Source organism: Phodopus roborovskii, unplaced genomic scaffold (assembly GCF_943737965.1).
Source record: "Phodopus roborovskii unplaced genomic scaffold, PHOROB, whole genome shotgun sequence".
Classification (NCBI taxonomy): domain Eukaryota; kingdom Metazoa; phylum Chordata; class Mammalia; order Rodentia; family Cricetidae; genus Phodopus; species Phodopus roborovskii.
Window position 1 is genome coordinate 28,746,767 of NW_026126407.1, and position 26,477 is coordinate 28,773,243.

General features: G+C 39.6%; 2 protein-coding genes across 5 annotated transcripts in view; one reads left to right on the forward strand and one right to left on the reverse strand.

Moving 5' to 3' along the window:
* Positions 1–26,477, forward strand: part of Canx (calnexin) — a 1,018,992-nt gene that overhangs the window by 259,751 nt on the left and 732,764 nt on the right. The window lies entirely within an intron of this gene.
* Clk4 (CDC like kinase 4) lies at positions 1,550–19,344 on the reverse strand. Of its 4 annotated transcripts, none has more exons than XM_051180784.1 (14): positions 19,177–19,344; positions 15,345–15,505; positions 14,426–14,492; positions 10,411–10,633; positions 9,269–9,359; positions 8,811–8,877; positions 6,730–6,846; positions 6,479–6,645; positions 6,220–6,314; positions 5,835–5,964; positions 4,685–4,767; positions 2,865–2,944; positions 2,120–2,210; positions 1,550–2,045 (listed from the first exon to the last, which is right to left on the reverse strand). In XM_051180784.1, the coding sequence occupies exons 2-14, from the start codon at positions 15,445–15,447 to the stop codon at positions 1,905–1,907; spliced, it is 1,455 nt and encodes a 484-aa protein (XP_051036741.1). In that variant the 5' UTR covers positions 15,448–15,505; positions 19,177–19,344; the 3' UTR covers positions 1,550–1,904. The 4 variants fall into 4 exon arrangements, with proteins under 4 accessions (XP_051036741.1, XP_051036745.1, XP_051036742.1 ...); XM_051180788.1 differs by lacking the exon at positions 19,177–19,344 and adding an exon at positions 11,966–12,024 and having other exon boundaries at positions 15,345–15,427; XM_051180785.1 differs by lacking the exon at positions 14,426–14,492.

Sequence of the window (26,477 nt, forward strand, 5' to 3'; positions counted from 1 at the left end):
ACAACACAGTAATCTGATTGAAAACTATGCCATGTGTTCCAATACTTTGAAGCTGGGCTATAAATTTATAAAGAGAGATGCATTTTATTTTTATATTAAGAAAGTTTTAGATGAAGGAAAAAAAACACTAATATAGAACCAGCCTCCCCCAATAACTCAAGTATATTCTTATCAGAGAATATTCATTTTTTTAAGAGCATAACATTCCTCCTTAAAAATTACACACACACACACACACACACACACACATATGGAGTCTAGAAGGAATGGGAGATAAAAGGGAAAAGGGAGATATGATCATGATCAATATATCCATGTATAAAATAAAAATATTTTTTTCAAATTACCTCCATTATAAACGATCCATATTCATGTATTTGTCTTTTCCTTTTAGTGCTGAAGCCACAAACACTGTGAAAAGCAGTGAACCTTCTAGAAAATGAGTTCAATAATATAGGAAGGTAGGAGCAGACTGCTGAGCTCAGAGGGAATGCTTGGCAAAGGACATTTCCAGAATGACCACCCTGACCACTACTCATTTCTTCTAAGTTTTGCAATAATTGCAATAACTCCTAAAGTGTGAATTAGAACACATTAGTAAAACACCTTGAAAAATGTTAATTTTCAGAAATGGATTTAAGAGACCATTACCTTTAAACATTGTTTTAATTATGTTATGTATGTGTACATTAGTGCAACTCTGAATGTCAGAAGATAGCATTGGATTCCCTAGAGATGGAATTAAAGGTGTTTGCCCAACATAGTGCCAGGAATCTAACTCTGGTCCTCTCTAAGAAGAGTACATGCTATTAAAATGCTGAGCCATCTCTCTAGCCCTGAAAAACAACCACTATCTTTAGAAATGTGATCATTTTTATTTCCTTTTACATCAAGATCAGCCTATGAGAAGTTTTTGAGGATGGGACCCAGGAGCCCATGTGAGGGAAAGACAAGCTTAGGAAAGCACAGGAAGTGGGATGGGAAGTAAAAAATGGAAACATTGTGTGGCAATGCCAGTTTCAGGGCTAACTTAAGTGACTTTAGAAGTTCTGAAGGTGGTGGATACAGACATGTGGACTATATCAGAAGCCTAGATACACTTTATATAGAACTCTGTGATGTGTAGCTATAGCCTTGAGGTTCCTAGCCCTACTATAGTAGGAAAACTGCCTCTAGACAGCTATAGTACAGGCTGGCTTACTACTTGTCATGCAGAAGAAAGCTCCACACATTTGTGGTTTGAAATACAGACATAGCTCAAATCTGTCTGCAATGTAAAATTAAGATTTAAGTCTTAAATGATGTATGTATGGCTTGATTTAATTCCATCATGGACTAATCCACTGTCTTTCAATGAGGGCCTGTGAGCATCACCAAAAGAACAGAAAACAAAATTTAACGTCATCAAGCTAATTTTTCCAAGTTGGATTTTCAAAATTAGCCCACTTAGAATGCTAGCCATTCAATAATCAAATACAAAAAAAACAAACACCTTTGTCATGAAAAATTCTATATTTGAGGTGTATAAAGAATACTCAATCACACAAAGTGGTCAAGATTTCCTTTTACTCAAGGGGGGAAAAAAAAAATCACTTCAGAGTCAACCTTCATGTACAAAAGACAAGACCAATCACATTAATCACTGGACACAAAGGGTATTCCAAAGGCCTTTAAAAATGGCAATTAACATCAAAAGGGAAAATTCATTTTAACTCATATTGCATTCATTATCAACACCATACTTAACAAGGTAGTTTATGTTATAGATACAAAATATACAGTATTTACACTTAACTGTACAAAATAATTTAATGTTTACAAAAATATTAGAATGTGTAGTTGACTGACACAGTCTTAAAGTAATTGCTTCTAGAGAAGTATATAGGAAGACCACTGATTCCCATTCATTTCCTTTTTAATAAGTCAAAGAAAGGGTGCTGCAATGCTTCATCCAAGGTAATCCTTTTCACTGGGTCATACTCCAACATTCTTCGAACCAAGTCAAACAGCTTTTCATGTTCTTCATCGTGACACAGCATAAATTCCTGGGGGAAATGGTCTTGTTAGATGAAGACATGAGTGAAAATGTTACTTAATCATTAATCTTTTCTTTCTTTACCTTTAATGGCTTGCAGCGTCTCCTAACATATCTCCCAGCTGAACTATGCTCATCCCAATCTAGCTGGTTATGGTGGAAATACTTCCGTTTCCTACAAGAAAAAAGAAGTTGAAATTAATAAAATAAGCAAAGTTCCATTCTCACTAAATGTATAGACATATCTTTCTGTGTATAATTTTTTTAAATATTGGCAACAACTATGTATGACACCTTATGTAAGATCTTCCTTTTTCATCTACTTTGAGAAATTTTAGTTATTTCAACTAAGCTCTTCACAAATGAGAAAATGCTCACTTAATAAAAGGAGACTTCTGGAGGTAAATTCTGATCTCACCAGATCTGGACAGGGATAAGAATCTTTTAACAACTTCCCATGTGAGCTATAAACCACTACACTATCCTGTTCAAGGGCACAAAGATGGCTAGCAACAACAGGAAATTCAATCAAGACTGACAGACCCCAGTAAGAACAGACTCTCAGATGCATTGCTTTTTTCAATCAACTTAGAAAAACATTTACATAAAAATTAGCCTCAGTACTAAAATAATATTCCCTTCTCTACAAGAGTACGAGTTAAAATACTGAACTGTTTTTTGGAAATGATCTTTTTAAAAATGTTAAAATTATAGCTCTAAGTTATCACTTGTACAGAATTTCTTTTTCCTTCCAAATCTGCAGTCCTTAAAATGGACACTATGTTTCCTATAGTCTAAGCAAGGCTACTGCATGCATCTTAACACAAACCTTGTCTTTTGGATCATGTGTGCTGGGATGGGTCCTAATATCCGCTCCATCATTGCTAGATGCTCCTTACTATCATGAGTCTAAAAAATTCAAGAAAAAAGAATTTAGCACTTTCCATTTCCTTACATGCACATAAAAAAGTAAAATATATGTTGATTTTGTTTGTTTGTTTTGTTTTCGAGACAGAGTTTCTCTGTATTGTTTTGGAGCCTGTCCTGGAAATAGCTATGTAGACCAGGCTGGACTTGAACTCACTGCCTGCCTCTTCCTCCCGAGTGCTGGAATTAAAGGTGTGTACCACTAATGCCCGGCTTACGATGTTATATTTTAAGGACTAGTTTAAAGTGGGCTGTGGTAGCCCATTTAATCCCAGCACTCAGGAGGAAGCAGCAGGCAAATCTCTGAATTCGAGGCCAGTCTGGTCTACAAAGTGACTTCATGTCAGTCAGGACTATACAGAGAAACCCTGTCTTGAGGAAAAAAGAAAAAAGAAAAGAAAGAAAGGAAAAGACTAGACTAAGACCAGAGATGGCTTAATGAGTAAAAGGTCCTTGTTGCCAAGATCAATGACCTGAGTTCAATCCCTGAAACTCACATGGTAAAAGAACCTACACCTACAAGTTATCTTCCACAAATGTGCACTCCCTCAAGTAAATAAATAAAACAAAAAACCAAGATTAGCCAACTACACAATTTACATTATAAATTCTTCAAAGATAACTACTGAGCTATGTTGTCTGGTGCAAACACAATAGAAGTCCAAGATAGTTTGGTAAGATCTAAATGGTAATCAACATAAAAAGCATCTAACAAAAAAATGAAGAATTTCCATTTCGTGACCTGTTTAACTATACTACTTACTGACGCATTCCAACAATTCTCACAATTCTGAGCTTTGTTTAGGAACATGGATTCAAAGAGATTAAGACAAAGGCACATAGCTCATAAATAAGCAAAGTTGACAACAAACCCAAGTCCAGGATCTTATTCAAAACTAACAGCACTGAGTTGCTGCATCAGAAAAGCAGCAGTTGTACACACAGGTGAAATGGTGTCTAGAGCAGAGGCTGATAACTTTTTCTCTGAAGGGCCAGACAAAAGACATTTTAGGATGAGGATGAGTTGCTGGCAAAATACCTTTTCTCTTTAACAGGCAGCAGGGAATACTTTTACAACAGCTCATAGCTTGCCAATCTTTGTTCTAGAGAGCAGAGACTGTGTGCTGTGTTTAATGCTTTTTTTACATTTATCAACTACAGGGCCCAAGCATATTGCCTTTAAAACATTATTACTGACAGGAATAAATTTTACCACTCCACATTGGTTTTTGTTTTGTGAGACAGATTCCTTTTGTAGCCATGACCTGCCTTAACTTCACTAGGTGAGTGAGGCCTCACAACTTGATCCTTCTTTTCAGCATCCTGAGTAATCTATCAGCATGTCTAGCCAGTTTCACATTTTTGTTTTTATTATTTTTTATGATTTAGAAACATGGTTAAGCACAGCTAGAGCAGAATTATAACTAGCCACATATACCAATATAAGTTTGAAGAAGTTCAATAAAAAAAGAGAAAAACCAGAACACATAATATGAACTCTATATGAATTGCATGTTAAAGATATCACACAAATTCAAAACAAGTTACAACCTTACTACTAGTAGGAATTCAATCTTACTAGTAATAGGTTTCAGAAGGGTGATATTTACATTTTACTTTCAATAACCTATGGTAAATTTCTATATGGAAGCTAAATATAAAGCATGTATGTATAACATAAATTCATTAAAGCTCATCAAATAAAATGTATTACACACATACCTGAAAGACTGTGAACCCAAGGTAATACTCAATAAGAATGCAGCCTATGCTCCAAACATCACAAGGCTGAGACCAACCTAAAGCTATCCAAAACAAACAGGCATGTTACTATGGAACAACTTTAAACTGATGACTCTTCCCCATATTCAAGTGCTTTTTATCGTCTACCTGGGAGACAACAGCAACCTCAGGGTTTACAATTTTAGTGCAAGTAGCTCAGGCTGGTCTGGAACTTGGTATTGTCCTCAGTCTTACAAGTCATAGAATTATAGGTGAGTCCCACCACACCTGGTCCTGATTTAGTCACCTTTGTTCACTCCACAGTGCTCACTGAAAAACTTATATAGCAACACAGTAACATCTGAAGACACTAGAGTTTGAACTCTGATAAAAGTTTTTGATCATTAGGCCTCAATATGCTTTTCCTCAGGTGACTACTCAATGAATCACTTCTCATCCTATGGTACTTCATCTCACTCACTTTTCTCACCCTTCCCAATGTTACCTGACTGCTAACATCTAAGGCAACTGCCTTCTCTCTACTGTAGCATCTAACTACATCTTCCTCTCTAACCTGCCATCACTATGGAAACATTACACACACCCACACATAGTATTCTAGTCCCCTAGACTCCAAATTCCTTTTCCAGTGACTCCAACTTCAGATCTGTATCAACAATAGCACCTGATCTGTCCTGTTTTCAAGTCCCCAATCCTATCAGTGACTTCTAAAATTTGAGATGTAATACATACATACTCTCTGAGTTCCAAAATTCTCCCTTCTACTTCCAGCTTCCTCCCATAATGACTTACACAGAGACAGACTCTTGCTTAAGTCTCTTTCCTCTTGCTCCTTATTTAATTAACATGTCTAAGTCAGCCAACCAAGTCCTGGGCATCTGTACCAGAGCCTTACTTTGGTGAAAGGAGTAGGTGACTACATAACCTCAGTCACAAGGCTAGGATGTCCTTACCTGATATACCCACTGTTATGATCTGAGGTTCACAAATCAGCACTTAGAATATTACTTTCACAAACACAATTACACAGGAGAAACACACAATACTCATTTCTGTATCCTGCTAACATCATTTTAGTTAACCATGACTTTCAACAATTAGAATATAAGGAAATCTGGTGTGTACTAACCCAAAATGACCTCTGGAGCTCTGTAGTGCCGTGTGGACACCAAAGTACTATGATGTTCGTCATCATATGTTGCACTTCCAAAGTCAACAACTTTGATATCTGTGTTTTTCAATGTGCGCTCATCTCGTTTCTAGAGACACAGGTGAGTGAAGTTGAAACTCAATAAAGAGATAAAACATTCTATAGCACTACTCATAAGGCTTGCAAATGAACCCTCACTCCTTTGCCCTTCCCTCTTCGCTCTCCCCAACTGGCATATACAAACACCCTGTTCCTACTCCATTTGTGGATAAACATCAGATATAAACAAGCTCAGAAGTGAAATTCAACAAGCTAAATTAATTTTAAAGACAACATCCCTAATTAAAACAAGTCTTCAACTTACCATTTTAGAATTGTATTTGACTACATAGTCAGACTTCACAAATAAAATATTTTCAGGTTTTAGATCCGTATGAGTTAATTTATTATGATGTAAAACTATAAAGAAAATAGAAAACCATCATTAGCCTCAAAAGATTTTTAGCTGGTGCTAGGATATAGGGGTCAAAAGGGATTTCAGCTTTACCTGTAACCTGCAAGTGTTCACATGCTGATTAGATAATAAATACAATAAAATATACCATGTATTCACTAATACTTACAATTTATAGATTGGCAGATCTGATAAGCCATTTGTCTTATGTGATCAATTTGAAATGGCAGAAAGCTATTTTCTTTAATAAAATCATAGGTACTAAGTCCCAGCAGCTCAAACACAATACAAACATGACCATGATGATCAAACCATTCTAGCATCTGGACGCATCGGCTAAAAGAGATCAAAATAATAATTAACTGCCTAGAAGTAAGCAGCTCATACAGCATGACAGCTTGTGGTTCAATGTATACTTACAAGACACTGTTGGGGTCAGTACTGTTCAAGTGCTCCAATACTTGGATTTCAGATCGAGCTGCCTCCCGGTAACGGCCTACATTTTTTACAATTTTCACTGCTACATGTAAGCCATCCCTTAAAAAAAAAAAAAAAAAAAAAAAGATGATGCTAAATATACAAGTAGTAGGATAACTACATACCTTGTGAAAAGCACATTCCTTTTTTGCTTTGTTTTTGAGATGAGATTTCACTATTATGTAGCTCAGGCTGAGCTTAACTTCATTATGTAGCCCAGACTGACAATGAACTTGTAATACTCCTACCTCAGTCTCCTAGAATACTGTAATTACATGCTTCCCATATTATTTTCTAAATCTTTCAGAGTACATTAATACTTGGTTCCAGAATATTTTTCCAAACAAAGCAATCACTCATATAATAGTTAGGAATTTTAACATTTTATATTTTATACAAAAAATTAAAATTTAGCATTTTTTTAAAAAATTTACTTTTATCCATACTTTATACAAAAAAATTCAAAGTAAAGCACATAAAGAATCAGAGTACACTGCTGTCCAAAGCATTCTTTCATTTGCCAGGCTGGATCTACTCTGTGCTAGAGATAAGGCACAGGTGCTAGTACTAAACAATGGGCCTCACTCCTACATGCCTTGCCTAATGACCAAGGCAGATGAGTATTAAAGACATCCTCACAAGTGATGAAGCCCCAATTACTCATACAATAAAATAGCAATTTATACAATGATGCAGAACTGAACCCTGAAAGATAGCTGTGAGTCTATCAAATTGGGAGAGAAACCAAATAGCTGGGTAAAGACACTATCTATAAGCTATTGAAGTCCCCACCCATCCCCCAAGCAGACTCATTCATGCAAGTATGTAGAAATAGCTACATCAAGAGTGGTAGGCTTTGGGTTGGGGCATTTCCTTGCACAATTCTTTTTTTTTTTAAGAGATGTATTAAGTATATACACAGTGTTCTGCCTGTATGTATGCCCGCAGGCCAGAAGAGGGCGCCAGATCTCATTATAGGTGGTTGAGATCCACCATATGGTTACTGGAAATTGAACTCGGGACCTCTGGAAGAACAGTCAGTGCTCTTAACCTCTGAGCCATCTCCTCAGGCACCCCCATGAATAATTCTTAAAAGTATAAACAGTATTTTGAGAAAATCATGGTCAACTGGATGAAAGGAAATTTAAGGTTAAAAACTTTTGGCTAGTGATGGTCCTTGCCCATTTTAGTCAAGTGCTTTACCACTATGCCACACAGCAAGATCAATAATGAAACATTTCCAAGTATGAATTCAAGCAGTTTGTTCGTGGGTAACAGTGCAGATCAAGTGGCTATGATATGTTTTAAGACAGAAAACTTTACTTTCAAAACTACCAACTGGGCAGTGGTGGTACACACCTTTGATCCCAGTACTCCAGAGGCAGACACAGGTGGATTCCTGAGTCTAAGGTCAGCCTGGTCTACAGAGAACAGTTCCAGGACAGTCAGGGCTACACAGAAAAACCCTCCCAAAAAAAAAAAAAAAAAAAAAACAAACCAACAACAACAAAAAAAACCACAAGCAAACAAAAAGATCCCCAACTACTGATCTATACAGTAAACTGGAAAATTATAACCTTTCTAACTATTTCTGATGAAAAAATTCAGATGTCATTTTAGAAAGGTGTTGCTTCACTAAATAATTTAAGTTCACTTACAAAAAAGTGGTAAAACCACAGAACAAAGGTTATTAAGGGACATGTGCAATGAGATAAGTCAATATATCCCACCAGAGAATGTAGACTTTATAGGTCCTAACAGAATTTCTCTGTAGTTCAGGAAATGCATTTTAATATGTAAATTTAGATGTACTCTACCCAAAAAAAAAAAAAAAAACAGCTGAATCATACAGAATTTGAGCACTCTTTTAGAGTAACCTCCATCTGAGACAGACTAACATAGTACACAACAAAATGAATACTCACAGCACATAAATTATATTGAATACCAGAAATTCTGTTGAATACCTCTCAGGAAAACTTACAGCAACCACATTCATCAGAATGTTCAAGAAGAAAACTTACATGCCATGGTCAATGCACTCTACAACTTTGCCAAAGGCCCCTTCACCTAAAGTGTCCACGATTTCATCTAAAGTGAGGGAGAGAAAGAAAGGTCTAAGTACCCGAGTACAATTATTCAGTTGTTCAAACAATGAATGCTTAAGTGTGTCATACTTCCAAATGATCTCTAGCAAAGCATAACTAAGGTTTCATCGCTCAAGTTATTGTATTTTCAGCTGCTACAAAGCAATTAGATAGAGCTATCTGTCTTGCTCTAATCTCAAACTCCACTGATTATTTTGGAATTTTAAGAATAGAAATATTTAAATTCTACAGAAAAGAAGAAATACAAAACAAACAAACCCACAAAAAATAAAACAAAAAAGCAATGAAGAGTCTTTAGCCCCCCGCTGACAAACTATTCTTTAAAAGATTATTCTGTCTGCAAAGTTTAAAAAGTGTTGAAAAATATTCTATACATCTTGCTCTTAGAACGTCTCCACTTTGACAGATCAGGTGACCCTCCTCATCATCCTCTATACTCCTGGATCTTTTCCTTCGGTGGCTCTTCTGGAACGGCAAGTGGGCAGCACCAAGATCGTCCAGCCAATCAATATATCAGAGTGAATTCAGGGCAGAATACGCAATTCATTCAGCGGGGAGATATTCAGGCATTCAGATAAGCACCAGGCCACGAACAGTTGGCAGGAGCAATTTCAAATTCAGTCCCCAGAAATTCACAGGGCACAGTTTATGTTACAGAAGAAAAACATGGCAAGGAACAGATTTTCAGATAAGATACTTAAAGTGGCAATAGAAAAAAACAACACAATTGTCTCTTTAAAATACTGATTTAATTGAAGTCTGAAGTTTAAAGAATGCAAATGTCAAGATTTACTATTTTCTGCTATAACCATATGCTGTGAGTTGAGTTGTCTAGTTTGTCAGAAAAATGTCAAGATTGGTTGAAATTGTTCTCTTTTAGCAACATTTAAAAACGGATATCATAATAAAAGAGGAAGCAAAGGCTAATTTCAATCTTCAATCTAGTAAATGCTAGTTGTAATAGAAAAAACTTCAGGAGGGAAATGGTATCTCAAAATTTACGAATTAAAGACATCTGGTTTTCTCAATACATTTCCCATTCAACACCCAGGTTCACAACTTCAGCAAAATTAACTGCAGACAATGATGAACTATACTAGGAGCTAGACTATATATAGCTAAGCACCCCAAAAGTGTGACCTGCCTGAGTTGTTTCCAATTATCAGTAAAACAATTTCTTTCAAAATAAAAAAAGGTTTACATTCAAAGAAAAATATGGGTGCCTTATTTTCTTTCTTTCTTTTTTTTTTTTAATATACTGCACAACCACAAAATAAGATGCTTTTACTATTAAAAACCAACAAATTCATGATCTGGTGTGCAGAATGAGTAAGTGTGGGCAAGTGAGGACTATCTAATACACAGGTGTCAGTTATGAGAATGTGTTCACTTCCTTTAAGGATTCAAGTATATGAATATAAATTATAGCATATCCAAATAACATTAAAGAAACTTATCACTCTTTTAGAGCCTTACAAACAAGAATCCATTCAAAATAAAAACAAATCACTCATACCGAATGTGATTGATGACTTGCACAGTGTCTATTACGCTTCCTTTTAGGGCTGCTTCTCCTGCTTCGGATTGAGGATTTACTGCAGTGGATCCGGTAAGTGCTTTCAATGTCTCTATGGTAATGTCTTGGAACATATCCTTCGCAGTAGTCATTTCTGTACTCATCAATGTATCTCCGGTCCCGATAATCTCTTCCATTCAAGCATCTTGCTTCTAAATAATGACTGTAAACATATTAAAAGATCTCAAATTATTCTCTTCATTCTGAAATAGTGTGGTTCAAACAAAATTCTTAAAAATTCTTGATTTAAATAGCTAACTCAATAAAAGGAAAAATTTAAGTCGATGACATTAAATCTATACTTATCTCAGATAACTTAATAACTTTAACCAAATAGTTCCATATTTTTCCATATATACTTGTTACAGTCAGGCATGTTGGTATAAGCCTGTAAACCCAGCACTTGGAAGGTGAGGGCAGGAGGATCAAGAATTCAAGGTCATCCTAAGGTACACTACAAGTTTAAAACCAGCCTGGGCCACATGAAACCATCTCAAAAAAAAAAAAAAAAAAAAAAATCAAAAAAAAATCCCCCCAAAAAAAACAACAAAAAAAATATACCCCACAAAAAAAAAAAAAACCCATACATTAGAAAACTTCTGTCAACAATTCAAAGGAACAGAGCTTTAATTACAATATACTTATAATTAAATGTTCCTTTACCTTCTGAAAAGTTAAGACCAAACCTGCAAACCTGTTCTGAAATGCACTGATCTTACAACATAAGAATCTGAAACTAGCTTCCTTTCCCTCTCTCTGAGACACACATTTAGATAAAGGCAAAAGAGGATTCCTTTCCCCTTTAATGTAAGTGCATTTTGGATATCCCTGACAGACTTCTTCCATAATGTGTATCACTGATACAGGAGCCTTATGTATTTTCAGCCCTTTTATTTACTAACTCAATTAAGATCCCTAAAGGACATGCCATTGTTGCAGAGCATACTAGTGGCAAAAACTAAGATATTTTCAAACATGTCGCCGATTCTATCTCATCTGTTTTCTATGTCTAAGCTTTCTGTTACTCCAGTTTGACAATCAGACACCAGAACTTCTGAGGCCTGCCTCTGTGCCAAATACATCTAAAATTAACTCTCCTAACAGAAAGGGTCCAGGACTGTGGACATCCTCCCATTCTATTTGCCTTTGCATTTCTTGTATTTTTTTGTTGTAAGCCTAGCCTTTTAATGGCTGAGCCATCTCTCCAGCCTGACTTTTGCATTTCTAATTTCCTGTGACTCTTGCAAAATACCCAAGAAATAGAAAACAGCATTTTCTAGTGCCAAGTGCTTCTACAGATCCCTTTGAGAACCTGATGGGATAGGTCATATAGATGTTTTCCCACAAGAAATGTACAAATGCATAAACAAAACTTGACAAGAACTTCATGGAGGTCATGGACCTCAGGAAGTCAATGGATCCCAGTTTAAGTGTCCTGATCTGATGGAAAGAAAAGGACAGATTCAATTGGCCCAGTTTCCCATCCCCCCTCTACCTGGGATGAGTGTCCTCTTCAACAGAGTGCGAAGCTTCAAGAGGGATGCACATGGAGCACTGAGGGAGAGAGGGGACACCTGCCCAGTGAGACAAATCAGCTAAATAATCCTGACAAGCAATGGAGTGACAGATGTTGCTGAGGCTGCCCCCCTCAACCCCTTTACACTCCCCAGGATATGCTGTCATTTTCTTCCCAAGTGCTGGTTTAAGCAAAAATAGAGAGAAACATCCCTAGGACAACTACTCAACAGAACTGCCATCTAATTCAGGCTGGGCTTTCTTATGGCCTAGCATCATTCTCAAGTTCTTTCCTAAACTCTGAAGAAACAACTCAGGCTATTAGAATGAAACTCTGGACCTGAGTCAGTTAGTCTAAACAGAGATCTAGATGAAACACAACAAGCTAGATGTCATACTTCTAAGGGCATCCTATTTAATTTTATAAAGTTTCACACCCATCTCCACACACCCAAAGCCTACCTTAAAAAACTAGATGGATAATCTTTAATTGGAATACTATGTGAAACTGACCCTGCTGACACTCCAAAACAATCTACCAATGATTAAATAGAAAAATGTGGTGGTGATGTACCATCATGAGCAGAGCTAACATGAGAAGGACCTTTCCAGTTCATGACAACCAAAGACCAAAGGTTAAAGATTAAAGTCTACAGAATTATACAAGCTGCAGACAGGGTAGACAGAAAAACAGATTTGATTTTTTTAAAAAATATCCACCAAATGCTCAGTGAATATTTCAATGTAGCTTTTCAATACAGCCCAAACTGTTGAGTGTACAAATATTTTATTTCCACACAGGTCCTGTGGGAGATAAAATGAAATCATATAAGGCAAAGTCTCTGCCAACAGTGAACAATTTAAGATTACTCACACATTAAAAAAAAGAAAAATCAAAATAGACAAATGCAAAAAAAAAAAAAAAAAAAAAAAAAGTTGAAAAGGTGCAAATGATGGCTTAGCCTCAGGGAAACCAAAGAATTTAATTTCGTTAAATGATTAGGGAAGAATTCATAACAAAGATGGAAGCAGATAAGCATCTTAAAAGAAAACCAGGACTTGAACAAAATGGATAGGGGAAGAAATTCCAGGGAAACAGCATAGTACCATCTTACACAGATAGCACCATCAGTCAGAGGCTTGGAATGCATATATCTATACTTTACTCTGCAGAGAGCAAGTAGATGATTGATTGCATCAAGAGCCAATTTTTATCCAGGAGAATATGTTACGAGAAGCCCGCACACACCAAACTGAAGGTGTTTGTGAAAGGACAGCCTACTAGCACTAATACTGAATACAGAGTTTATAAATGAGAACCCAGGTCACACTGAGTCTGAATCTTAAGTCTGTATACCTCCTACTTGATTTCTAGTCATATGAAGTTTATCAAAGGTTTAAAACTTGACATTCTGTGTTATGGGAAGACAATGAATGATTTTGGATTTACTATATAAAGGTTATTTACAGCTAGGTTGGTCTTCACAGAATTTGAGGCAGAACAGATCAATTAAGCTCCCTGAAAGAGACCAACTCACAGGCTTCTGCCAAAAGTAAATCAAGAAAAAGGCTTTATAATGCATTTAACAAAGGGCCCAAATAAAAAGTCTGTAAATCAGTAAGAAACATACTTTAATAGAAAACAATTTATGTAAAAATTCTCCATAAAACTGAACAAATTCACTAGAAATTTAGAAATTCAGATTAAGAAATCAATTTAAAACAGACAAAACTAGACACAGCATGAAAAAGCATTTTATAAGCTTTCTAGAAAAAGAAATGAGAATATGCAACAAGAACCTTGTGAGACTTCATACCCTTTAAAGTGCAAATGCCTCTTCTTAGAATCTACTTTCACAGGCAAAGATTTGTACACAAAGATCCTTTAGGAACAGACAGTGAGAAGTAATTCAATCAAGTCAAGAGCAATGGTTTCTATTCTGCTGCTTTCTTTATGCTTTGCTGCTTCTTTAATTTCCCAGCTATTTTATTTAAACATTTATAAAATGTTTAGCTTTCAAAAACATTTTTTACAATTAATGAATATTCTGGAATAGGATGAAATAACCACCATCAAATTTTTTTGGTGTCAATGTCAAAGATGGCTTAGAGGCTAACTAGACTGACTTGGTTTTTACAGTTAGCTATGAACACAAATCACTCAAATCAACCTTTACACATATATAATATATACTAGCACTATGAATAATTACTTGTAAGATGGTAAGCCTTAAAGAGTATTTTGTATGCATTACTAATGGGGTACAGACAATTTGTATTATGTACTGTTCATTAATAAGGTCTGGTTATGGAATCTTGCCATAAACCTTACCCCTTACATAACTGTTTGGTAAAGCATGATTACTGTACAAGAACTACAAACAAGCTCTTTGGCAGAACAACTCTGTTTAGCACGGAGAAGGAAAAAAAAATTACATACTGTTTCTTAAAGTAACCCCAGCTGGCTAATTTAGAAAGCAATCTGGTAAACAGCCCCAATGGAACATCTGTACAAACAAGGAGAAAACATAGAACCAACAAAACAAATGAGAAAGGGAAATTAATGGAAGGCAGAGTGAAAGAAACTACTCACCTAGTCTTTTTTTTTTTTTTTTTTACTATTTAGAACTTTTATTTAGATTTGTTTAATTCTATATAAATGTGCTGCCTCCAAATTTTATATGGCAATTATAATAAACACGATTTCCATAATATTTTACTGAGGTTCTATCCTAAATTACCAGAGAATAGCCATGGAAAGGAACAGTTCTTAAAATAAAGCAAGTTTCTAAAACTCTCAGACAGACATACCCATTGATTTTCTTCTATAAACATAACTTGTAGAACTTACTAGTGACTAAATGCCCATATGCTGCTTTTCTCACCTGGATTAACCACCCTCCATGATACCTCAATTGTGAAACACTTTTCTGCACACTCAAATATACATACCACCTTCCTATATAAGTTAAACCCACTCATTAGGTATCATTATTATTCAACTTTGTACAAGTTGCTGAATATATTCTTTTGCCTCCCCTCCCCTTTTTTTGATGGAGAGGTTTCTAAGGATTTTAGGACATCACTCACAGTAGGCAACAAGTGTTCTAGCACTGCACCAGAGCCCTTATTTTTCATTCACTTCCTAAGCAACTATCTCCTACCATTCCCAGTCACACACATGAGAAATTATTCTATTCACAGCTATAGTCTCAGCACTACAGCGGCTAGCTACAATGGCACTCTGTAACTGTTGTTTTGAATGAATAAACATGTTGCCTGAATTCTAAATTTGATAAAAGCTATAAGCAATTAACAAATTGTTAAAACTGTTAGAATTTAAAATACAAGTCATTTACCAATCAGAGTCTTTAAACTGATGATGTGGTTTACAATGCCTGTTCTCTTGTGTACTACTGTGAGATCTCCTCTTCCGTTTGTGGCTTCCACTGTAGCTTTCATGGCCCCAGCTTTCTCTGCTATCCCAATCAGGACAGTGAGTTCGTTTGGAATGCCGCATCTGTTAACCAGGAGGGGAAAAAGGATAAGTTTAAAAGCTAAAGATCGCTGTATAATTATACATAGGGCCACACAGGCTCTTAAAATCTTTTTAGATACATTTCCCAAAGCTTAGCACACAATACCACTATGTGAGATGACTGATGAATGGAACTGACCTAATACTAAATGATGAACAAATGATGAGCCTTTAATACACTTTCTTTCACTACTTAGTAAAGGACAAATCCTCTAGTATTTGCCCTCTGAGACACTCATTAATTTTATTTTTGTTTCTTTTTGAGACAGGGTTTCTCCGGGTAGCCCTACTGTCCTGGAATGCACTCTGCAGAACAGGCTGGCCTCTGACACCCAAGTGCTGGTATTAAAGGTATGAATACCTGGCCATCCTCTGAATTTTTTTTAAAAGGGTCAATTAAAATTGTTCAAGGGCTGGAAAGATTGATTACTCAGCCAGTAATGTGTATGCTGTCCAAGTATGAAGGCCAGACTTCATATCACTCACATCCATATAAAAAGCCAGACACCATAGCATAGAATTGTTATTTCAGACCTGGGGATGGAGGTGGGGCATATGGATCCCTAAAACTCAATGGCTAGCCAGTCTAGCTTAACTGGCTAGCTACAGGTTCAACAAGACCATGCCTCAAAAACAGTTCTAGAGTCATGGATATACTCACATTGACGTCTGGCCCATACATGAACCAGAATGTACACACGCACCCCAGACACACAATATTTCAAGCTTAGACTAAGCATTTAGGCAGAAACTGATTATTTCTTGTTACCTTCTATTTATGCTGATTTTACCAACTAAGTTACAACCCCAGCCTCTGAATTTAGGTTTTAAAAGTCAAGACTGGAATAAATGAACTCAAATTTAAACAAGAACAGCACCCATGCTATAGACAGGGCCAGTCAACCCCAATAGTATCACAAATGTGCCTCGGTCTGGCAAAGTATTATACATATAATTAAAAGAGAAGCAAGGAAGTGACTGGTTTAAATGTGAAGAGCCTTTCATTAATGAAGTTTCTTTTTCCTCAAACTCTGTAGAATTCCTTTCTCTAAATACCAGACTTAGACCAAACCTTAAATTGAAGCATAGCCAGTGACATCAGATAATGTTAACAATGCCCAGACCTCATCTACAACTTCCTATATACAGTCTGGATTTCTCCCAGGTCTAGTATCTAACATTTACCCTTTTTACATGTGTGTGAATGCTGCATGCCAGTGTTAATGAAGCGGTCAGTAGACAACTTGCCATAGTTAATTCTCTCCATTCATCATGTATGCACCTTTACTCACTTAACCACCCTGCTCCCCAAAGCAGTTTTTAAAGGATTAATTTCATTGGGGTGGGGAGGAGTGGGGGGAGCTGCACATGCATACAATTACCCATGGAAGCCACAAGAGGGAACAGGATTCCCTAAAATTGTAGTCAAAGCTTAGGTCCTTTACAAGAGCAGTACACTCTTAACCTCTGAACAGTCTCTGCAGTTCCAGTTAAATCTAACTCAGAACTCTGCTAAGCAGAGTTTAAATGGTTTGTGTCTGGGGGGGGGGGGCAGGGGGGAGCGGGGGGGGGGGTAAGGGGAGCACAAGTTAGCAAAGAAGCTGAATAAGGCCCAAATGGAGCAAAACCAATTTAACCACCTTCAGCTTGTATAAATGACTGAAAACTATGCTAACAAACCTATTAAACTCATACACACACACTCTCTCTCTCTCTCTCTCTCTCTCTCTCTCTCTCTCCTAAATTCTTGCTAGGCATCTCAGTAAAATAAGGCAAGCATTCATTCCCTTTGATATAGTCACTTCAATATGGCAAAGTAAAATAAACAACAAACACTACAAGTTTACCTGAGACAAAAGCCAAGACTCAAACTTTTTTCAGAGAAGCACTCATCTTTCTATTTCTACTGACATTCTGCTGACCCATTCATTCCTTCTATTATCAAAATTATATTAAAACTACATTTAGGTTTTGGTCTGATTAAGGTTTTCTCCTCCATTTTTAGGGAACTGATTCCTGAATCTCAAGTCAAACTAAGCACTACCATTAAGTCATAGCCACTGGGTGCTCCTAAATAACAGCAGGCAAATTTATAGCTTCCGATGACTCATCATTCTGACTGTCCATTATGCAAGGTTTCACAAGACTTAAGTGCTTGCTTCAGTTCCCTCCTCCCCCTTCTATTTCACACTGCTTCAACCAGTTTACCTCTTTCAAGACAGAATTCTCAAATCATCACGTTGTAATTCTCAAATGGTGCTAATATGCAAACATTAAAATTAAAAAGGAATTCCTTGTGAGAGTCCATGAGCTATATATATATACATATACATATATATATGTGTGTGTGTATATATATATATTCCTCTAATTAGATTCACTACTTAAAATCCAGCAGTTGCCCCCACTCCCTCTGAACATCCCCCACCCCTACTTTGATGCACAGCGTAGTTCAGAAATAATTTACTTAGGTGTGGAGGCACATGCCACACGGGGCAGAGGCAGATGGAGCCGAGACACTGGGTTCCATGACAGCCTGGTTAGCAGAGTAAGATCTTGTCTCACACAAACCAACACAGAAATATTTACTTGTAAGGCAAAGTAAAAGATTTCTGGGCTCATATATGATTAAAGTTCCTTCTCATACACAGGAAGGAAAGCTATCTCAACTTACACTATCTCTAATTTTAAACCCTGCATGCTAGAATTCCTGGTATCTTTCAACAAAATAATACAATGGAACCAATGTGTATATATCCACATCAGAAATGCAATTCTCCATCACTTTTAAAAAGTATATGTTATCTGGCAACTTCATGCTAAGCACAAGGATCAAAACCATCAAGATCTAAGTTTTTCAGTCTCTCCGAGGGCTGCATTTTTAAGTGAACAGCCACAACTGTAACAGAAGACAGGTGACTACCGGCCCATGGGGTCTAGGAGGGCTGACTACTTCAGAGATAGGGATGTCACAACCTAAAAGCAAAGTTGTTATCTTTGCAATGTTGATATGGGGGAGGGGTGGGTTAAGAGAAAAACAAAAACAAAACAGGGCGCAGTGACGCAGTCTTAATCCCATCGTTCTGGAGGCAGAGGCAGGAGGATCTCTGGAGTAAATCAGGGGCAGCCTGGTCTACACAGGGCTGTCAGGGAGCCCTCTTTGGGGAAGAAAAAAAAAATAAAACCAAACCCCGTCGTCCACAAGAGACGAACCTTCCTTCCCAAGTGTGTCCCTTGAAGCTGGAGGTTAACTCCAGCTGCCCGGATCGCCGCAGTGCCTGCCCCACCTCCCCCGGGCAGCCGGCCAGGGCCTTTGGCGCAGACGAACTGGGCCAATGTCGGACTCTGGGAGAACCTGCAGTTCCGCGAACTGACAAGGCCGCCGAGCCGAATGAGCAGGGGTACGGGTGACTCGACTACCGACCACACCAGCGCCAGGGATGTGCCCCGCCTAGGTCTCCCCACCGGTTCCCACAGAGGCCCTGACAGAGGTGAGCGAGGCCCGAGCTGCCGGCCAGCACCGTCGGGCGAACCCGAGCCGCGAAACCGCAGCAGCTCGGGTGTTGTCGCCCCGCCAAGACATCCCGGGCGCCGGGGCCCAAAGCCCGTTCTTTCCTCAGACACCTAGCTCCGCGAGGCCCCGTCCGTCTCACCTCCACAAAAGCAAAAGGCCTTTTGGCCGAGAAATGTCGCCAAACCGCCGTCGTCTCTCCCCTGCCGCTGCGACAAACACCGACAAAATGGCGACCGCGCCGTCACCCCACAACCTCCTCAGGTGGATCTAGCGCCACCTACGCCGAGCAAGCGCGCATGCGCCACGGAGCCTCGGGCCCGCCCACAGATCCCGCAATGGGGCGGGGGTCTGTGACGTCAGGGACGAGGCGGAATCATCCACACCGCGGCTGCGCGGCGCAGGCGGCACCTGTAGAACCAGGTTCTGTCAAGCTGTCAAGTTGAGGTTCTTTCTGCTCTTAGGTGAATCAGGCGACCGCCCTGAGTCTGTGGCACGTGCCAGCCTCTTCTAGTTTGCTAGGAATGGCCGCCTTGGGCAGGGCCAACCTCTGACCCTTTCCCTTCATCCTCAAGTGGGACACCCATGGGACTCGGTCTGTTAGTCACCTTACAGCCTTCCCCGGACTTCAGCCCCAGGCAGAGCCACCAGAGCACAGAGTCCCCAGAGGCTCTGTGCCAAGTCCAGGCTGATGCCAGGGCAGTTCAGTGACCAGGATATGCTGTCACCTGGCGCTTCCGCTCTAAATTGAATTTGGAGAAGTTTATCTGAATACGTCTCTGAAAACGAGTTTAGGAGGTGCTTACCCTTTCAAGGCATTCGTGCCTCAGCCTGCAGAACAAAAGGAATGGGGAAGTTTCTTGTAAGACTTCTGATGGCAGCCAGGCAATGGTGGTGCTCGCTTTTAATCCCAGCTCTAGGGAGGCAGAGACAGGCGGGTCTCTGTGAGTTAGAGGTCAGCCTGGTCTACAGAGCGAGTTCCAGGACAGCCAGGGTTACACAGAGAAACCCTATCTTGAAATTTCACCCCCAAAGTGAGAGAGACTTCCAAAGGCACTCTTCCTGTCATGACCATGACAGCTGAACCCCTTTCTATTACAGTTAGTAGACAAATGGACATTTATGATCAGAAGACATTATATATATTATATATAATACATATATAATATATATATGTATATATATATATATATATATATATATATATATATAATCACAGACCTGGATTCCCAGCATTTGGGAGTTATGGGCAGGAGGATCAAGAGTTCTAGGCCATCCTGGGCTACATAACAAGTTCAAGGCCAGCTTGCACTACATGAAATCAAAACTCAAAAATCAAAGCTGTCCTAGAGTCCATCAACACCATAAATACCGCCTAACCCAGTAAGGTTGGATTTATGGTCCTGTATCCTTCCCTGAAGAGCTGGGATCATAAATATGAGCTACCATGTCCAGATTAATTCCTCTTTGCCACTTTACAGCTAGTCTCTTCTAGGAATATGTACAACCCTAAGACGTGATTATTAGCTCCTTGCTCTAATTACAGATTTATTTTCTGGAATTGTCTTTCAAACCTAGGCCTTGCTAGCTGCAGAGAGCTTGTGTTTGTTTACATTGTAATACTGACAGCTTCTGTTCAGGTAATGACAACAAAAATTAACTTACTTTTCTTAGTCATTTAGAGGAAAATGTCCCGAGTCCATCTTTTGGCAAGACCAAAAGGGTCTGTCTTTTAAAAACCACTTTTCAAGTTAATATGTCACTGAAGCTCCCATGACAAAACAATGAATCTTCTCCAGCCAAAATGATTAGAGGCCACACCATGAGTCACAATGGATCTCCCAGGCATCCCACACTGCCCAAGTTTCCCCCAGAATTTTTAATACTTCCTGAAGAGGAAGTGAAACAGAACTCTAGTAACTAAAATTCAGTCAAACATAACTGCATGGGAAGCACTTTGCAGTGCTTGTGTGAGGTGGGAATGGTGTGGGCAGGAAGTAACTGAATTCAGCCATTTCATAGGGAATACAGGCAGTGCCCTGGACTGCTCCTTTAATTATAACTGGCTCTCCTCCTATTTCTTCTTCTACCCCTTCTCCTTTTTCATAGTTTCTATATAGCTAGGGATGATCTGGAACTTAATCTAGCTCAAGATGCCTGCAACTCACAGAACTCCTCCTATCTCAGCTTCCTAATTGCTAGGATTACTGGTGTGAGCCTTTAGGTCTGACCCATCACTGAATGGGTCTCAGAGCCAAGGCCAGGTCACGGATGCATATACTTTGGGGAAATGTGCCGGAGGACTTGGTCAGTCTTCAGGACTCCTCAGGATATTGGCTCTGGAAACTGCAGGAGACAAACCATTTACTAAAACCTTCATTAGGTCATGGCCAAAAGTTTAGGAGAAGTGATGAGAGATGGGTTAATACTTAAGACAGAGCTAGCCGATAAGAAACAAGTACCTGGCCAACAGCATTATATCAAATACAGAGTCTCGGTGTATTAATTGGGGCTGGTGCGGCGGGACAAGACCGGCGGCAGGAGGAGAAACCTTACTCTTTACAGAGAAGGAAGAATTTCTTGGCAGACTCAGTAATAGATTCTTAGATTATCCATTCCTCCATCAGAATGAAAAAATTAGTAAATAGGTCTTTGTCACTTTCAAATGTCCAAGGATGAGTCCCTGGGAATAAAACTAGTACCTAAATGTTTTGTTAATTTAAAGTCTATTGAACTAGTCAGTTATACCTACATTAATCCAATTAAAATACCAATTACATTGTAATTGACTTTGTTTAGAGACTTATTGGGATGGGGATATTTGGTGAGCACATTGTTCTCCTTTCACAATACGGAGTGCACTGGCCTGTAAGTGTAGGTATCTTCAGTTGTAGAAAATACATTTCAATTGGAAAAGGTTCTTGGGGGAGAGGAATGGTCTGCAAACTTTGTCCCTACCTAAACTCAATCCACCTCCCTCCCAGGGAGACTCACAGAACTCTGAGATATTGGGTCTCATGCAACAGGGGCAGAAATCTAGGACCACTGAGGTCAAGGCTACCCTTGATACAAGTGTCCACAGGTGAGGTCTTGTCTAAGCCTGTCTGTCTCGGAAGAAAGAAATATATTGGAAGATTTTGGTGTTAACTCTGGGTTGCCTCTAAATACGTGAGGGTCTTTGTCCTTCCTGCTTCCACTCTGTCCCACATTGAATTCTTTGGTGTTTCTAAAACTTTTGACATGGTCTGCTAATGTCTATTCACAAGTGAATGAGGAAAATATTAAAAACAGTTTTCTTTTTATTGCAATTTTTTATTTAAATTAAAAACTATATTATTTTACAAACCAATCCCAGTTTCCTCTCCATCCTACCCTCCCACTCTGCCCACCATTAAAAACAGTTTTCATGGGTCAAGAATCTCTGCTTCTTAGCTGGGAGTGGATTCAGGATCCTGCCTCGTACAGCCTGAGCAAACAGAGTTCTTCTATCCCCCTCTCTTCACATGCTGGATCCTTCTCTCCTAAGGGAAAGCTTGACTGTGAAGTGCAACTAGCTAGCAGACTGGAGTAGCTGCCCCCTTCTGGAGGGAAAGTTAAGACAGCCACATCTCCTTTGAGAAGATCTCACCATTTCTGTCCATCTCACTCTCTTCCTTTCTGTTATCCTGAAGCTAAAAAACCATATCAAGGTCTCCTCATGAGTTCCAGCTCTGCTACAAACACAGTAATGTTTCAGAGAAACTCTAAAAAGAAATATCTGTCCATCCAGTATCACATAATAAGGAAGCTTGGCCTGTGGCTATGAAGTTCAGGGTCATTCTTGTCTATATACTGCCGTTTGGGCTAGCCTTAAGGAAGGGAAACCCAGAGATCCCAAGAACAAGAAGGGTGCAGATCTGTACCCCTGCAAACTACAGACATGGATTCATGTTCAAGGTAGTTAGCCATGTTTTGCCCAGTTTCCTTGGCTTTATTATAGACACAGTACCAACAACTCTCACTAGGCTTGCTATGACTACCAAATGATTGCATAAGCACATGAGGAGACACATGGCAGAAACACACCTTACATGTATAAAAGTTGTAAAGGAAGAAAAGACAAATACACCAGCTATCTTCCAGAAAACACAAGAGTGGATTACTCCATCCCCCATGTCAACTGCATTTTGGCTCCACAGTCTTGGAACCTGTCCTTGTGGGTGCTATAGAGTCTAGAATGTGAAGGTAGAGCTGTGCGCACCTCCTTGGGCTTCTGGAGAATGAGAACCAGGTGGGGAACTGGGCCCTTATAAAGCTCTCTTGAATGTGGTGGAAACAGACCCTCCCGACCAGGATGTGAAGGGTGGATCAGCAGAGCTTAACCAAGAACCTTTAATCTTCTCTCAGGAGGCTGAGGCACGGGGATTTCCTAGATTTCTGAACTCTTCAGTGATATAGCAAGACCACCTGGATAGAAAATATCCAAGGCACTAACTAAAACAAGTTCAACTATTTAAATTTCATTTTTGAGACAGGGTCTCTACATTTCCTAGCCGTCCTGGAACTCATTATTTAAAGGCACCTTTCCTGGTACTGGCCCCTATCCCCATTGCTGGGATTAAAGGTGTGGGCCACGAAGCCTGCTGGATTTAATAATTTAGCACATTTGTTAAATATACTCGTTTTCATCTAGAAATTGATGGAAAAGGACTTTCTGGCTTCTGCGAGTATTCAGGAAGGGTCCCTGGAGAAGTTGACATGTGCCTGTGCATGGCACCAAAGGCCTCATCACCTGCCTTCTTCCCTCGCAGGTCCTTCCTGTAGCCCATGGACTGACCCTGAAATCAGGGTCTTCCTGCAGGAGTGGGAAGTAGTTGAACGAAGAGGCGGGACCATCTTCGAGAAGAGCTGGGCTCTTTGCCAGAGACTCAGCCAGCTGAGGGGCCTGAAGAAGAGCTGGGAAGGCTGCTTCGACCTGCTGCTGAGCCTGCAGGATCTGCACAGGACCCTGTGTAATGAGAGAGCAGCCAGTGTACCCCTGTTTGCTCCTTACTCTGAGGCCCTGTACAGGATCCTGGGCCGTCCCCCAGGTGAGTCTCTTATGTATTCCCCTTCAAGCCCTACAGAGAGAGCAGCCTCATCTGGCCTGCCCTACATGAGCACAGAGCAGAGTAGAGTAGGTAGGGAATCCCTATCCCCACAGGCCACTGTCGAGCATAACACACACAGATGTCTGTCCTCTCTGTTTGTCTACCTTCTACTGTCAGCCCAGAGGAATGGAAATCAGACATGGTCGTGCTGGACCAAGACACACAAGACAGATCATGGCTTAGAGTGATTCAGGGAGAGTGAAGGATACACGCTAATGAAGTCTCTGTGTTTCATTTCCTTCTCAGGTCCTTTCTATCATGATGGATCTGGTAACTTCCTGCCACCCAGGAACCCTCAACCTTCCACTGTCCAGCATGAGGACTGACACCACTGTTCCCTCCGCACAGCTTCAGGGGATTTCATTTTCTAGGCTGTCCCAGTGGTACTCCCTGCTTCACAGATGTGGGATCCAAAAGAAGAGTGTCCACCCACAGTTCCACCCCTACTTCCTGCATGTGATCCAGAGACCCTGACCTCCAGCAGCAGCCTTGGTCAACAGCTGATTAATGCACTGATACTCAAAGAACACAAGTGGAGTTTCCTGGTTTCTTCTCTGCCAACATCAGGACCATGCAGCATTGTGCATAAAAGCTTCTTTCTCTGCCTCATAAGAGAAAACATATTAAATAAATAAGAGTCATTGGAGTAAAGCTCTCCTGCCTCATCCTTGTCTCTTGAGTGGGGTCAACAGGTAAAGAGGGCTGTGGATTGTTATTTGAGGTTTATTTCTTGGTGCCCTGGTCCCTGCCCTCTCCCATCTACCTCCATGTGACCCTCCTGCCCTTTTGTTCTAGAATGCATTCTTCAGTTGTCACTGCCTCAAATTCTCCCAAAAGCAGTGCAAACTGGTTAGAGCTCGGTGGTATAGGAAGTGCAAAGACAGTGGTATATGCATGTAAGTGGAAAAATTCAGTAACTCATTTTATTCAGGAATTACTTTTAGGAAAGGAAGACAACAGGGTGGTGTTTGAGACTGTCTCAGGGTGTCACAACTTTAATGTTTGTTCTGCACTGGTGGCCCTCTTTGTTAAGGTTTTAGGGACAATGGTCTTATTGGAATTTATGTCTGGAAGGGTAAGCTTTGAGTGTTGATATTTGAATAGTGGACCTTGTTTTTACATAGTTACATGGATGATTTCTAGTGAGACTGGATCTTGCAAAATAATGTATGAGTTTGAAGACCAGGGAAATCCTCCTGACTCAGCATTCTGAGAGTACATTAAAGATCCTAAGTAAGCTTTACTGATCCACCCCCCACACATTCTGGTAGATCATGTCATCCCACTCTCCCTGAATGGAGCTGACCAACTGACCTTGTGTGTCCACTCTGAACAGCTAGAGGTGGGCAATGATTCCTGAACTCCTAGGTCACACCAGTAGATCAAGATCATACATTACTACTTAAGGTAATTGGGTCACAGCTACACCTCTTCCATGCCTGTTTAGTACTGCTAACTTCCCTGGTCGCTATAGCCTTCTTACTCTTCATTCTTTATATCTTCCTCTACCCCAAGTCTGCTTCACTTAACTTCTTTTTGCTCAAATTCCTCCCCTCAACTTCATCCCCATATAAGAGATAGCCCCTGGTAGTTGCAAGCCTGTGGCAAGGTGCACAGGCCCACTGCCTCACCACAGGACACCACCATCCCTATCCACCAGGCAGCCCTACCTCTTTCCTTTTCTTTTCCACTGTAGTCAAAAAATTGATCATAGCCCACTCCTCCAATTATTGTAGATTAATAACATTTTGATAGAGTTGTTATTAACTTAATATGGAAGGTGTTGGTACTGTGCCCATAAGACAACCAAGGAAACAGGGCAAAACATGCCTTGAAAATAAACCCATGTCCACAGATTGTAGAGGTACAGAGATAAGCATCCTCTTTGTTCTTGGGCTCTCTGTGTTTCCCTTTGTTAAGGCAGTTTCTCAGTGATCCAAAGCTAGCCCAAACCCTGCATTCATGAACCATCCATCACTTCTTGTAAAAGAGCTGGGATTACAGACTCCAGGCAAGCACCCTTGTTACATAATACTCAAGGGGGAGTTACTTGATCCCAGATTCCTGTGAAACCTTACTGTGTTTGAAGTAGAGCTGGGACTCATGAGGAGATCTTGATGTAGATTTTTAACACTAAAATAACAAAAAGGAGTTTGGGAAGAGAGTAGCTAGACAGAGTGCTGACCCCTCCCCCCCCCCAATGCTAGGATCAAAGGGATGAGATCCTACATATTGGGATACTGGGATCAGAGGTGTGAGCCACCACCTCCTAGCTCTGTTTTTTTGTTTGTTTTCTTTGTTTGTTTTTTCTTTT

Bases quoted from the DNA above. Each gene is read 5' to 3' on its own strand.
- Clk4 (XM_051180784.1), bottom strand. From the start codon at position 15,447: ATGAAAGCTACAGTGGAAGCCACAAACGGAAGAGGAGATCTCACAGTA. The intron at 14,493-15,344 runs GTAAATGACTTG...TTGTTTGTACAG, and splicing joins CAGTTTAAAGACTCTGATTG to ATGTTCCATTGGGGCTGTTT. The intron at 10,634-14,425 runs GTATGTAATTTT...ATATGTTTACAG, and splicing joins TGGGGTTACTTTAAGAAACA to TCATTATTTAGAAGCAAGAT.